The sequence below is a fragment of the Sus scrofa genome, chromosome 11 (genome assembly GCF_054392235.1).
Source record: "Sus scrofa isolate SSC_HxYL_T2T_F1_AM1 chromosome 11, Sscrofa_HxYL_maternal_Yorkshire_Landrace_v2.0, whole genome shotgun sequence".
Taxonomy (NCBI): domain Eukaryota; kingdom Metazoa; phylum Chordata; class Mammalia; order Artiodactyla; family Suidae; genus Sus; species Sus scrofa.
In genome coordinates, this window is record NC_139393.1 from 2,070,912 (window position 1) to 2,084,476 (window position 13,565).

General features: G+C 50.5%; 1 protein-coding gene across 8 annotated transcripts in view; it reads right to left on the reverse strand.

Annotated features, from left to right (window-relative positions):
- Positions 1 to 240: 240 nt before the first annotated feature.
- Positions 241 to 13,565, reverse strand: part of MICU2 (mitochondrial calcium uptake 2) — a 79,783-nt gene continuing 66,458 nt past the window's right edge. For 3 of the 8 annotated variants that reach the window (XR_014818905.1, XR_014818904.1, XR_014818908.1), the window contains 6 exons: positions 8,863 to 8,960; positions 8,106 to 8,277; positions 4,103 to 4,211; positions 2,882 to 3,039; positions 1,805 to 2,749; positions 241 to 866 (listed from right to left, as the gene is read on the reverse strand). Coding sequence is in view for 2 of the 8 variants with exons in the window: in XM_021065452.2 (XP_020921111.1) it covers positions 762 to 866; positions 2,882 to 3,039; positions 4,103 to 4,211; positions 8,106 to 8,277; positions 8,863 to 8,960 (642 nt within the window). In the remaining 6 variants the exon portion in view is untranslated. Of the gene's footprint in view, positions 867 to 1,804; positions 2,750 to 2,881; positions 3,040 to 4,102; positions 6,214 to 8,105; positions 8,278 to 8,862; positions 8,961 to 11,372; positions 12,161 to 13,565 lie in introns of those variants that run through there. The other 5 variants (XR_014818907.1, XR_014818906.1, XM_021065452.2 and 2 more) reach the window with 3 other exon arrangements.

Sequence of the window (13,565 nt, forward strand, 5' to 3'; positions counted from 1 at the left end):
GGTACATGGAATCATCGGCCCACGGGACCTGCTGTACAGCACAGGGACGTGCACCGGAGTCTGTGACCGTCTCTGTGGGAAGAGGGCCTGAGAGGGACTGGGCGGGTGCACTCGGGTCTCGGAAACACTCCGTGGCACAGCAGCAACGATCACCACGCGGTGGCGCAACCACGCTTCCGTGACACTTCAAACAACGGAAAGAGGAGTTTAGCACATTTAAAACAAACTGCGCCTCAGTAATTTTTCACGTTTACAAAGACTTTATTCTGTTTCCAGACAAAATACCGAAATTTACATATTGTTGTGACAATATACAGGTCACTAAAATAAAATATACAAGAAGTTTGTGAGATGGATGTAAGGTACAGACGAGAAAACCAGACTGCTTTACCTTCACCTGCCCCCCCTGGGAAGAGCAGGGCTTGCGGAAGTGATCCTGGCAGGTGGGGGTAACCCTCAGCACACCCGCGCCTTGGTGTCTGGGACACCAGCGACCAACCGGGAGGCCACCTCATCAACGTCAAAGCGTGACTGCAATCCTAGGCCTCCTGACACGATCCAGCATCTGTTTTTATAAAAGAACACTTTCTTTCCATTTTACTAAGTTCTTTAATGAAATCTCACGAAGAAATTACTGACTCAGAAAGCAGACATGAGGCATCTTTATATTACAAAGGAAACCAGTGAAATTTAGTACTTAAAAAAAAAAAAAATCCCCAACTCTGACTTTCGGAGCAATACAATTCCAACATTATCCTTTTCTACAAAAGACCTCGTCCCGCTTGTTTCCAGACTTCTTTCACTCCTTTAATGCTTTCTTTTTTCACACATTTCCAGAATTCGTGTATACTGAGCTGCTGTGCCACCTGTTGACAAAAGCAAGGATGAAGGGGTCACTGTCTGGGAAGGTAAAAGTGACTCAGGTGCACCTGTTACTGTGCATTTCCCTGTAAAAGATGAGAAATGAACTGACGTAAAAATATCCTCAGGTAACCGGGGAATGGCGCTTCCTCCCTCAGAAGCCAGTAGTTGGCTGATCTTCTTTCATGTGTTGTTTTAAAATATAAAGATATTTCATGTTTTCCTGTTACAATATTTTATAATGCTTCCTTTTTTTCTGGTGAACTTTACTACTAAAGTGGAATAAATTTTATAAGCCTAAAACTTAGATTTAACCTTGGCTAAAGTTGGAAAGAAAGAAACCACAGGTCACACTATACTAGATGAGAAGCCTCACGAAGAACGGAATCCACACGAGTATCGTGTGGTTCTCACGTCTCTCGGTTAAACCAGAAAGCAAAGCGTAGAAAACCGGTGGCTCCCGGGGATCACAGAGCACAGCACCGCTGGAAACCACCTGCGGGAGCCCAAGTCTATGTCACATGACATCTGTGTCCTTTTCCTACCACTCATTTGCAGGTCTGCTCTTTAATATGCTTTTTGAGAAGTGGCAAAGAGGCTGCTGCATATGCTAAACAGGTAACCAGAAAGGCGCCTTTTTTTTTTTTTTTTTTTGGTCTTTTTGCCTTTTCTAGGGCTGCTTCTGCGGCATATGGAGGTTCCCAGGCTAGGGGTCCAATCGGAGCTGTAGGCACCGGCCTGCGCCACAGCCACAGCAACTCGGGATCTGAGCCATGTCTGCCACCTACACCACAGCTCACGGCAAGGCCGGATCCTCAACCCACTGAACAAGGCCAGGGATCACACCTGCAACCTCATGGTTCCTAGTTGGGTTCGCTAACCACTGCACCACGACGGGAATGCCCAGAAAGGCTGGTTTAATTGCCAAGAACACGGTTCTCACCTATGAGGTGCTGGATCGCCACGAAGCTTGTAAAGCCCGTCTGCTGTGGAAACCGTATTTGTTCATTTCCCACAAAGCACGTCTGCAGCAGGAAAATGACTGCGCTCTTCTAGGCTGCGCGCGAACAGCTCTGCTGAAATGGCCCCAGCGGGGTCTCTGCTCTTGTCCCTCCTGCTCTTCGTCTGGACTAACCACCTACTGAGCAGCTCCGGGACCCTGACGGCTTTCAACCTGTGGACGGCTTTCAACGGCTTTCCAGCCGATTCTAATGTAAACCAAACGCTGAGTTTGATCTGCCGCAGTTACAGATGCGTAAGTGGATCTGAGAATAATGCTAAGAGCGTATATTTACTTCAGTTGTCTCAGCCACCACCCTAAGTATTTTACATGTACTCCTCACAATAATTCTTGCTGGTAGAGTCTGTTCGTTTGCTTATTGTACAGATGCCGAATCTGTGGCTCAGAAAAATTAAGTGGCTTTGCAAGATTTGGCTGTTAGCAAGGGACAGGGCTGGGACTGAATCCAGGCGTCCACCCGCAGAGCCAATGGAAAATCTAGGCTGCAATTTCTCAACTGTGGTTTCTGAGTAGACTTAGATTAAAAAAAAAAAAGGGAAAAAAGGCAAAGAAAAATGGTAGATCCCATCTGTGGGAGATATTTCAGAACCGTCACTGGAGCTTATAATCGCTTTACGAATGAGGACGGAGTCCCTGCTGTGGCTCAGCAGCAACGAACCCAACTAGAACGCAGGAGGACTGGGGCTCAACCCCTGGCCCTGCCCAGTGGGTGAAGGATCCAACGTTGCCATGAGCTGTGGTGTAGGTTGCAGACGCGGCTCGGATCCTGCGTGGCTGTGGCTGCGGCTGCGGCTGTGGGGTGGGCCGGCAGCTGCAGCTCCCATTCGACCCCTTACCCAGGAACTTCGATATGCTGTGGGTGTGGTCCTAAAAAAGAAAAAAAGAAAAAAAAAGATGAAAAGTCTTACTTCAGAGCATACCTGTGCTCCAACTCTAGGCTCGATTCCATTCATTTAACGACACACAAACATGTGATTATTTAAAGACTCGGGCTGTTACCCATAATCCTCGATGCATCCTGTTCTTCAGCACCCCGAGAAACTCCTCGTGACTCAGACACTCGTCACCATCCAGATCAAAGATCTTGAAGACGGCGTCCAAGATGTTGTCCGAGAGCTCCTGTCCTGTTGCCACCTTCACGGCCCTCCTGAACTCCGCTAGGACGAGAAAACACAAAGCTCACCAACAGCGTGAAATCCTCTAGGGCTTTTTTTTTTCTTTGTCTTTTTGCCTTTTCTAGGGCTGCTTCTGCGGCATTTGCAGGTTCCCAGGCTAGGGGTCGAATCAGAGCTGTAGCCGCCGGCCTATACCACAGCCACAGCAACTCGGGATCCGAGCCGCGTCTGCGACCTACACCACAGCTCACGGCAGCGCCACATCCTTCACCCACTGAGAAAGGCCAGGGTTCGAACCCGCAACCTCATGGTTCCTAGTCGGATTCGTTAACCACTGTGCCATGACGGGAACTCCAAAATCCTCTAAGTCTTTACTGCCTGAGAAGTAAAAACAAACCTGTATGTTATTTGGGAAGGAAAACAAAAGCAAAAGTCCTCATCGAGAAGATTCTCAGATAATAAATTTGGCTGTGAAATGTCATGGAATGGAACCCCAGCTGCGGCTGCGTTGTACACCACAGGCGCAGCAATGCCGGGTCCTTGACCCACTGCGCTGGGCTGGGGATTGAATTGTGCCTCAGCAGTGACCTGAGCCACTGCAGTTGGATTCTTTTTTTTTTTTAGGGCTGTACCCACGGCATATAGAGGTTCCTAGGCCAGGGGTCGAATTGGAGCTGTAGCCACCAGCCTACACCACAGCCACAGCCACAGCAATGCAGGATCCGAGCTGTGTCTGCGACCTACACCACAGCTCACAGCAATGCCAGATCCTTAACCCACTGAGTGAGGCCAGGGATCGAACCTGCATCCTCATGGATACTAGCTGGGTTCATTAAGCACTGAGCCATGATGGGAACTCCTGCAGTTGGATTCTTAACCCTTGGAGCCACAGCAGCAACTCTGAGCAGGTCACTTCAATCTAATCAACGCTGTGAGGACAGACAGACAGTGTTACACACGAGTGCCTGTGCTGTGCATGCGAACAACCCCAGGGGGTGGAGGCAACGGCCAGTCCACGGTGCTACTGTAAGTGGTTCCTTGAATGGCATCGCCCAGCTGGAGGAGAGAGCACCGCTCGGAAAAGAGGAACTAGCGGGGAACTCACCCAGTCTGACAGGGCGACCCGCTAAGCTGAACATCTGCATGGCGATGGCGAAGTCCTCCAGGTGGGTGGCAAAGTGACAGAAGGCCTTGAACTCATCCCAACCAATGCTCTAGTACGGTAACAAAGGGAGCTGTTAGCACAGTTTCATATTTACATTAAATGACCTCACGACGAGAACCAGGGGTCTTCTTTGCTATCCTCAAGCCTTCCATCTTTCCAAGCGAGGCTACTGGGAAGTCTGGCGTGCAGACCAACAGGACGGCAGGTTCCGGAGTTCTGAGACGAGGGGGCAGGGCCCTGGGTGTGACTGTGCAGGCTGAGCCCCGTGTGACCGGCCCCGAGCTGTGAGTAGAGACCCCACTGTGCCTCCTTCTCTGCAGCCCTGGGGAAAGCCTCACCCCCCCAGGGGGTGTATTTTGAGGGGCCTTAGCAGAGGTAACCAGGGCTAACCGAGGCTGAAGCCCTGGTCTGGCAGGACCGGCGTCCTGGTGAGAGGACGAGCTGGCAGTCCCGTCAGTCGAGTGTGGGGACACCTCGCCAGACACCACCCACTTTGGGCTCCAGAACTGTGAGGGGATGAATGTGCCGTGGAAGCCACCCAGTCTGCGGCGGCCGAAGGAGACGAAAGCATCCTGCCACGTGGCCCACCTCTTTGCTCTTCCATGTTTCACCAGGGGACACGGCCCCGAGTGAGAACTCCGGGTTTTGGCGTAGACGGGCCAGCTGAAACTGCAGGCCTGGCCCTCGCTACGGCGTAGGCCCCACTTCTCAGCTTCAAGGGGTCCCCTGTCAGGGCGAAGTACGCTGTCGAAGGCCCACTGAACGGGGAGCAGGACCTGCACCTTGGTCCATCCGATTTTACTGTATGTGAAGTTTTTTTAACTTACAATTAAAAAATTTCTTTTTGGCTATGTTGCAGCATGTGGAAATTCCGGGACAAGGGACTGAATCTGAACCACAGCACTGACCCAAGACACAGACGTGACAGTGCCACATCCTTAACCTCTAGGCCACCAGGGAACGCACCACCTGATTTTAAAACCTGTGCACTTGACAGCAAAACAAACAAAGAGTAAGCAAGAAGGCTAGTGTGTCCACTGGGAACGTCCAAGCAGGGACATCCTTATTCGGGAAGCACGCTCCTCCCTGTGAGACGCTCAGGACCACGTCCTCGGACACGTCTCCTCCGAGGTTCACTGCTTTCCGCTTTTGTGAATTTGTTGAATTCTTTTATTCAAATGTTTTGAAGAGGTAATATGTACACATGGTTAAAAAATTCCAACAGTACAACGAATAAAACGACACGAACTCTTCTTCCCCCTTTCACCCCAGCTCCCTCGTGCCCTCCTCGGATGCCCTGTGCACAGCGGGTGTGTCCTCGCCGGTCCACACCCTGCTTCACTCTCTCATCACACGAGCGAGCCCGCCCGCGGCTGCTCCTCGGCGTCGTGGTCTCGAAGCGGCCCCGGCGCAACCCCTCCGACCGGCTTCACTGTAGCGAGACGCGCCTGTGGTCACGGCTGGGATCCGCGTGTCTGTAACTGCGAGGACGTTAAAGGCCGCACTTCCGTGTTCAGGAGTCAGGTGTGGATTTCTCTTCCCGCGCCCGCTGTGTCATCCGCCCGTGTTTAAGGGGCTGTCAGGTGACTTGCTGCCGGGAGGCAGTTGTTGGGGGTCCTCTGACCTCCTGTGCATCTTGTGAACAGAGGCCCGATCACCTCTCTCCACACGGTCTGTCCGGACGTTGGTAGAGGGGCCAGAAAAGAGACAGCGTTGCCCTTCGAGGGCAGGGCGGCCTTCCTACAGCCGCCATCAAAGATCCAGACTCCTTGGCTGCAGTGCAAACCCACATCTCGGGCCCTGGGGCAAGGGGCACGGAGGCAAATGTGATGCTTGTGCTGGCTCGGTGCAATGAATAGAGTAATAAACTTCTCCGGGAGTTCCCGTGTGGTGCAGCAGGTTAAGGATCAGGTGCTGTCACTGCTGTGGCCTGGCTCAGACCCCCGGCCCAGGAACTTCCATACGCCCTGGGCACAGCCAAAAACAAAAAACGTGCCTTGGTGCAACATGCCTTGTCTTCTGCCAGCAGCCATGAAGCCGTGCAGGCTAACCTGCAAACAAATACAAATCTCAGACCTTGACTTCTCAGACCCCGCCACACAGTATGCAGGCTGGAATGTCAGCCCCTTCGACGTCCTTGGTTTTGTAAGATCTCACTATAAGTTAAAGAAATTGGTCTATTACATGTGATGCCAGTATTTCCTCCCATTGTGTTAATGTTTTTCTTTTGGCTGTGATTATAATTTTTGGGGAGATGAGGGAGGCCTTTAAGTTTTAGGAAAAAATGTAACCAGTTTCATCGAAGGGTCTGGATTTTGCTTGGTGTGTATAGACCCCACTCTGTGACACTGCTTCCGCGTTTTGGGCCACGCTTACTCAGGTTCACTTCTCTCTCTAGCACCGAACCTTTGATGGACCTAGGAATTACTCTGGAGTAATAAATGACGTGGGGGTTTACCTCATTTTCTCCCTCAGGTGCCCAGGGAAGTAGCCCAGTGCCACTTGCTAACGGTTCTTCTTTTACCCAACTCATTTGCAATTTGAGTTTACACATACTCAGTTTCCGGGTGTATCTGTGTCTATTTCTGACTTTATTCTGTTCAACTCATTAGTCAAATTCATTGTCAGTAACGCTGTTTTAGTTGTAAAGTTTGGCGATGCATTTTAGTATCTCAGCACTCTTTCTTTAAAAAGACTTAATTTTTTTAGATCCATTTTAGGTTCACAGCAGAGTGACGGGGAAGGTGCAAAGATTTCCACACACCCCTGCCCCTCCGCTGTTTCACCCAGACTCCCAAGGAAGGGCCCTGTTACGGGAGCCTGGCCCTGCTCGCCAGGACCCGCGTCTCCCCGACTCCACACACCGCCGCCCCCCTGCCGTCACGCGTGGCCATGGGATCAGTCCGGCCAGTCGTCGTGGGTGGCATTTCCAGGCAAAATAGTCACTGGAACGTGACTCGCGCTTTTCTTTGCCCTCTGAGGATGGTGTTTCTACAGACGGTGGAGCTGCGAGAGCGCGCAGCCGGGGAGAGGCTGGGTCTCGGGCAGTGATGCGGGCGGGGGTCTCCTGCCAGCCCAGCCGGGAAACGGAGCAGGACGGAGACGGGAAGCCGTCCTGCGTGAGCCGAGCGGCTTTCGGGGCTAGTGTGCAACGGCTGCACATCCCGGCTGTCACAGATGCACATCACGCCACACTCACTCAGACCAGGCTAAGGCCCAGCTGCTCTAAGTAACACTAAGACTAGTTCTAGTCCATCAACAACAGGAGATGTTTCTGTAATCAGGTAAGTTTCCTTTTACATTCATCAAGCCTTTTCTATATATTTCTGGTTCAATTTATTTCTTTTTTTTTTCTTTTTTTGGTCTTTCTGCCATTTCTTGGGCCACTCCCGTGGCATATGAAGGTTCCCAGGTAGGGGTCAAACTGGAGCTGTAGCTGCCGGCCTCCACCAGAGCTACAGCAACTCGGGATCCAAGCCGCGTCTGTGACCTACACCACAGCTCACGGCAACGCCAGATCCTTAACCCACTGAGCAAGGCCAGGGATTGAACCTGCAACCTCCTGGTTCCTAGTCAGATTCGTTAACCACTGCGCCACGACAGAAACTCCTTAAATTTATTTCTAATTGTTATGTATCTCTACTGCAATTATGAGATCTTTATATTTCATTATCTTTTTCCTCGCTCTACAGATAACTTTAAAAATTATATAAAAATACACATCCATTTCAAAAGTTTTTTGGAACAATACAGGAAAACCACGTGAGATATTACTGCTACACACTACCCATTATTAACAGCCTGGCAATCATCTTTCACCCATTACACAATCACACAACAGAGAGCAGCTCACGCCTGACTAAATTGGAGGGTTTTCCATTACATCAATATGTCTCAATTACTGCCTCAGCTTTATCGTGAGCAGAAGAAAAGGCGAACCCACCTCTCCGGCTGACAGCTTCTCTCTCACATTTTTCCAGTAAATGTCTTTATTTTCAGTGTTAGTGAAGAAAAGGAGCCACTCTGCAAAGTCTTCTTTTCTCATGAAACGCAAACCTTTAGAAAACTGAAGGAACTCCATTTCCTGGACCTCGGTCTGTAAGTCTTCCATAAATCTAAACGGCAAAATGCGAAATGGACGTAAGCTCCTCGCAGCTTCACCTCGGTGCTGTGACCAGAGCTGTGACCAGACGCCAGCGCCCCGCCTGGCGGCCAGGACACGCTCGGGAGCTCCAGGAGGACCTCGCCACCCCCAGGGGCCAGTCATAAAATCCCCACGTGTTCTCCATATTTCGTTTTAAGTGACTATTGAGCACTACAGAATTTTCAAATTAAAAAATAGATAACAAAACTGGAAAGCACTCTGCCATCTGTGAGGAAAAACTAAAGACGGTTCTGGTTTTTCGCTGTACCTTAAAAATTCTGGAGTTCCTGTTATGGCTTAGTGGTTAACGAATCCGACTAGGAACCATGAGGATGTGGGTTCGATCCCTGCCCTTACTCAGTGGGTTACGGATCCAGCGTGGCCGTGAGCTGTGGTGTAGGCTGCAGACGTGGTTCGGATCCCGAGTTGCTGTGGCTCTGGTGTAGGCTAGCGGCTGCAGCTTCGACTGGACCCCTAGCCTGGGAACCTCCATATGCCTCGGGTGTGGCCCCCTAAAAAAACAGCAAAAAACAAAGAAACAGAAATTTATTCTTACCTTCGAAATTCTTTATAATGAAGTTTTCTTTCTCCTCGTTTTCCAAAGAAACGTACCTGGAGGGTTGTGTTAATTTCAGATTCTTTCACTGTTGGTTCCTATACAAAATGATACAATAATTTCAAATAATCAAGAACGAAAACTGATTCTCGAGGCTAGAACACTTAGGACAACACACACACAAGATTCTCGTAACAAGAGCAAAAAGAGGTGAGGCCGTTCTGTCTGCTACTTTGCATAACACCATCCTCTTTGCTGAAGGGAGGGGACAAAAGGTGGGCGCAGCAGGGAACAAAACCTGGGACAGGCCAAGAACAGAGCTGAAAACAGTGAAACCAGTTACTTCAAAATGTGACGCCCCCAGGCACTTCCTCACGAAGCAGGAATGAGAGTTAAACGGGGAAAGTCTTGGATCTTCTGCTGAAAGCCAGAAACTTAACACTAGCTTTTCTTGGAGATCCTGTCGTGGTGCAGCAGAAACGATCTGACTAGGAACCATGAGGTTGTGGGTTCGATCCCTGGCCTCGCTCAGTGGGCTAAGGATCTGGTATTGATGTGGCTGTGGTGTAGGCCGGCAGGGGTAGTTCCAATTCAACCCCTAGCCTGGGAACCCACATATGCTGCAGATGTGGCCCTAAAAAGCAAAAAACAAAACAAACAAAAAACCACAACAAACAAACAAAACAACCCAAACAAAAACACTAGCTTTTACTAATTATAAAATTAACATAAAATTAATTATAAAATTAATTATAAAATTAGACTTGATGCAATCCCTATCAAATTACCCATGACATTTTTCACAGAAATAGAACAATCCAAAAAATTTATATGGAACCATGAAAGACCCAGAATTGCCAAAGCAATCCTAAGGGGGAAAAAACCAAGCAGGGGCATCACTCTCCCAGACCTCAGACAATACTAGAAAGCCGCAGTCATCAGGACAGTGTGGTACTGGTACCAACACAGACACACAGACCAATGGAACAAAATAGGGAGCCCAGAAACAAACCCAGACACTTCGACAATTAACCTTTGACAAAGGAGGCAAGACTATAAAATGGGAAAAAGACAGTGTCTCCAGCAAGCGGTGCTGGCAAAACCTGACAGCTGCATGCCAATAAATGAAACCAGAACACTCCCCCATACCATGCACAAAAACAAACTCAAAATGGCTTAAAGACTTAACCATAAGACAAGACACCATAAACTTCCTAGAGGAGAACACAGGCAAAACATTCTCTGACATCAATTGTGCAACTACTTTCTTAAGTTAGTCTCCCAAAGCAACAGAAATAAAGACAAAAATAAACCAACAGGACCTAATCAAACTTACAAGCTTTTGCACAGAAAAGAAAACTGTAAAAAAAGAGAAAGACAACCTATGGAATGGGAGAAAATGGCTGTAAACGATGTAACTGACAAGGTTTTACTCTCCAAAATATACCAACGACTGACATAATTCAACAGCAAAACCCAAACGACCCAATCGAAAAATATGCAGAAGATCTAAACAGACGCGTCTCCAGAGAAGACGTATGGATGGTCAGCAGGCACATGAAAACGCTCAGCATCACTAATTATGAGCGAAATGCAAATCTAAACTACAATGAGGGCCCATCTCACACCGGTCAGAAAGGCCTTCATTAACAAGTCCACCAACAACACACGCTGGAGAGGGTGTGGAGACAAGGGAGCCCCCCTGCACTGTTGGTGGGAACACAAATTGGTACAATCACGATGGAAAACAGTATGGAGGTTCCTGAGAAAACTAAACATAGAACTCCCACATGACCCAGCAATCCCACTCCTGGGCACAGATCAGGACAAAACTTTTCCTTGAAAAAGATCCATGTACTCGTATGTTCACTGCAGCACTATTCACAATAGCCAAGACATAGAAACAACCTAAATGTCCACTGACAGACGAATGGATTATGAAGATATGGTACAGATATATAATGGAATACTACTCAGCCATGAAAAGAACAAAATAATGCCATATGCAGCACCATGGAACTAGAGACTCTCATACTAAGTGAAATAAGTCAGAAAGATTAAGACAAATACCATATGATACACTCATATCTGGAATCTAATATATGGCACAAGTGGACCTATGCACAAACAGAAAGAGACTCACAGACCTGGAGCACTGACTTCTGGCTGCCAAGGGCGAGGGGGGAGGGAGTGGGATAGAAGGGGAGTTCGGGGTTAGGAAATGCAAACCATTACATTTAGGATGGATAAGCATAATGAGCTCCTACTGTACAGCACAGGGAACTATATTCAATCTCCTGGGATAGAAAAATAATGTACATATATCCATGACTGGGTCACCTTGCTATACAGCAGAAATTGACAGACATTATAAGTCAACTATACTCTAATAAAAAATTTTTTTAAAATAAAATTAACAGGGGAAGATTCCATCCAAGGAAATGAGAACAAATTCATAGACTCTTCCTCCTTCAAATCTCCAGTAAAATAAACAATGAAACAGCATTCTCTTTTTGTTTTTTCTTTTTAGGGCCACACCTAGGGCATGTAGAAGTTCCCAGGCTAGGGCTGAATCGGAGCTGCAGCTGCCGGCCTACACCACAGCCACAGCAACATCGGATCTGAGCTGCATCTGCAACTTACGCCGAAGTTCATGGCAACACCAGATCCTTAACCTGCTGATCGAGGCCAAGGATCGAACCTGCGTCCTCACTGACACTATGTTGGGTTCTTAACCCGCTGAACCACAGCACAATCTCTCAAAACAGTGTTCTAAAAAGATGATCAGCAGCAACTAAACAATAAAAAGAGGCAGAATTTAAACCAAATATTTTGAAAAAGAGCAGCTGAAGGAATGTTGGAGTCAGGCGCTGGGCGGTCTGGCATACTGCCCAGTGCCGTCCCACGTCCCAGAAGCAGCAGCGGCGGGACTGCTCGTGGCTGGACTCACGAGAACCTGAGGTGCAGCGACGGCAAAGCAGTCAGGGAGGAAGCGGCAGGACAAGCAGAGGAGAGAGGCCGGCAGAGGCCCCCAGACTGGCTTCCAGGGCGTAGGATCCTCCAGCTACTGCTCAGCTGAGGGCAACCGGAAGCCCGGGGGGTGCACTTTGAAGGGTGGAGGGGGATGTGTTCTAGGACCTTCCACGGCAGAGGACGGGGGATGGTGCTCCAGCGAGGGCTGAGGGCAGTGGATCAAACGCAACACCCGCAGCTCAGACGGGAAAGATGACTTTGGTCCAGCTGCGGACCAAACTCCACCACAGCCACAGCAACGTGGGACCTGAGCCATGCCTGCGACCTACACCACAGCTCACGGCAACACCGGATCCTTAACCCACTGAGTGAGGCCAGGGATCGAACCTGCTTCCTCATGGATGCTAGTCAGATTCCTTTCTGCTGAGCCAGGATGGGAAGGCCTATTTTTTTTAATTTAAAATTTTTTTCATGTTTTGGTTGTGCCCACATCATGTGGAAGTTCCTGGGCCAGGGATTAAACCTGTACCACAGCAGTGACAGCACTGATCCTTAACCCACTGAGCCACCAGGGAACTGGCTGAAACTGAAATGCTGGGTCCACACTTTATTTGGTGTAAGAACTGGGACACTCACCCAGCACTACTCAGGCAGCACATCCACCGGGCGGGGACAACCAGGTGGACGCCCGCCACGTGCCGAGAGTGCGGGAGGCCCCTCTGCTCCTGCGGGATCACCGGGCGTAAACACGAAATTAAAACGTGACCGCAGCGTGAAGGCGTTGGGAAGCGGCCCACGACGCCCCGGAGCGTGGAACAGGGGGTCTGCCTCACCCAGCAGCTCAGCAAGGCGTCCCTGAGAAAACGCCACTCCGGCTGAGACCCCAGGTCTGAGCAGAGGACGGTGACAAGGGAACAAACACTCCCAACGGGCAGGTCTCAAGGGCTGCAGGTGCACAGGGGCGCGGAGCTGGAGGGCCGGGCGGGGAGAGCGGCGGCGACAAGCCACGAGGGCCGCCCCTCGCGCTGCGCTGACGCGGGCAGCGGAAACCGTCCCAGCTGATTTCACCCTCGCCACCACCGCTGCGCCCGAGACGATGACCCGCGTCACGCACAGGACGCGTGGGCAGCGGCTCGCTTGCTCACGGCTGCAGGGCCCTCGGGGGCCGAGGCAGCCCGGGGGCGGGAGTCCGAGCCCTCCCCGGCGCCTGTGCCGCGGGGAGCAGTGGGCCGGCCACTCGGGCCTTAAGCCACCCCGGGCCCAGCGTGAAAGCGAAGGCGAGCCGGTGCAGGCAGAGCCGCGGACGGGCAGGAGCTCTGGTGGGCGAGGCCGAGACGCACGGCAGGCAGGCGGGTCTGAGAAGCACTGTGGGGGCCGGGGGGGGGGGGGGAACCGGACCTGGGCACTGAATGGGTGTCCGGACGACCTCTGGGCTCCTGGACTTTGGAAAAGCAAGCCGCTCACCATCTGCTTCCTACTGATTTCAAATGGTACCTCGATCACACCACCACCTCCGTGCCTGGGCTCATATTTCGGCTATTTCTCATTAGACCACCTCCCTGTCCCTCCCGGGGCTGGCATTTTCCAGACTGCTCTGGCGGTCCTCGCAAGTTCCTCTCTCCAGCCGAACTTCAGAGTCACTGGGCCAAGTTTCTGCACAGCTCCTGCCTGCAGCCCCCTCCGCCCCCCACCACGATCACCAAACAAGCAAAGACAAAAGCCAGCGCTCA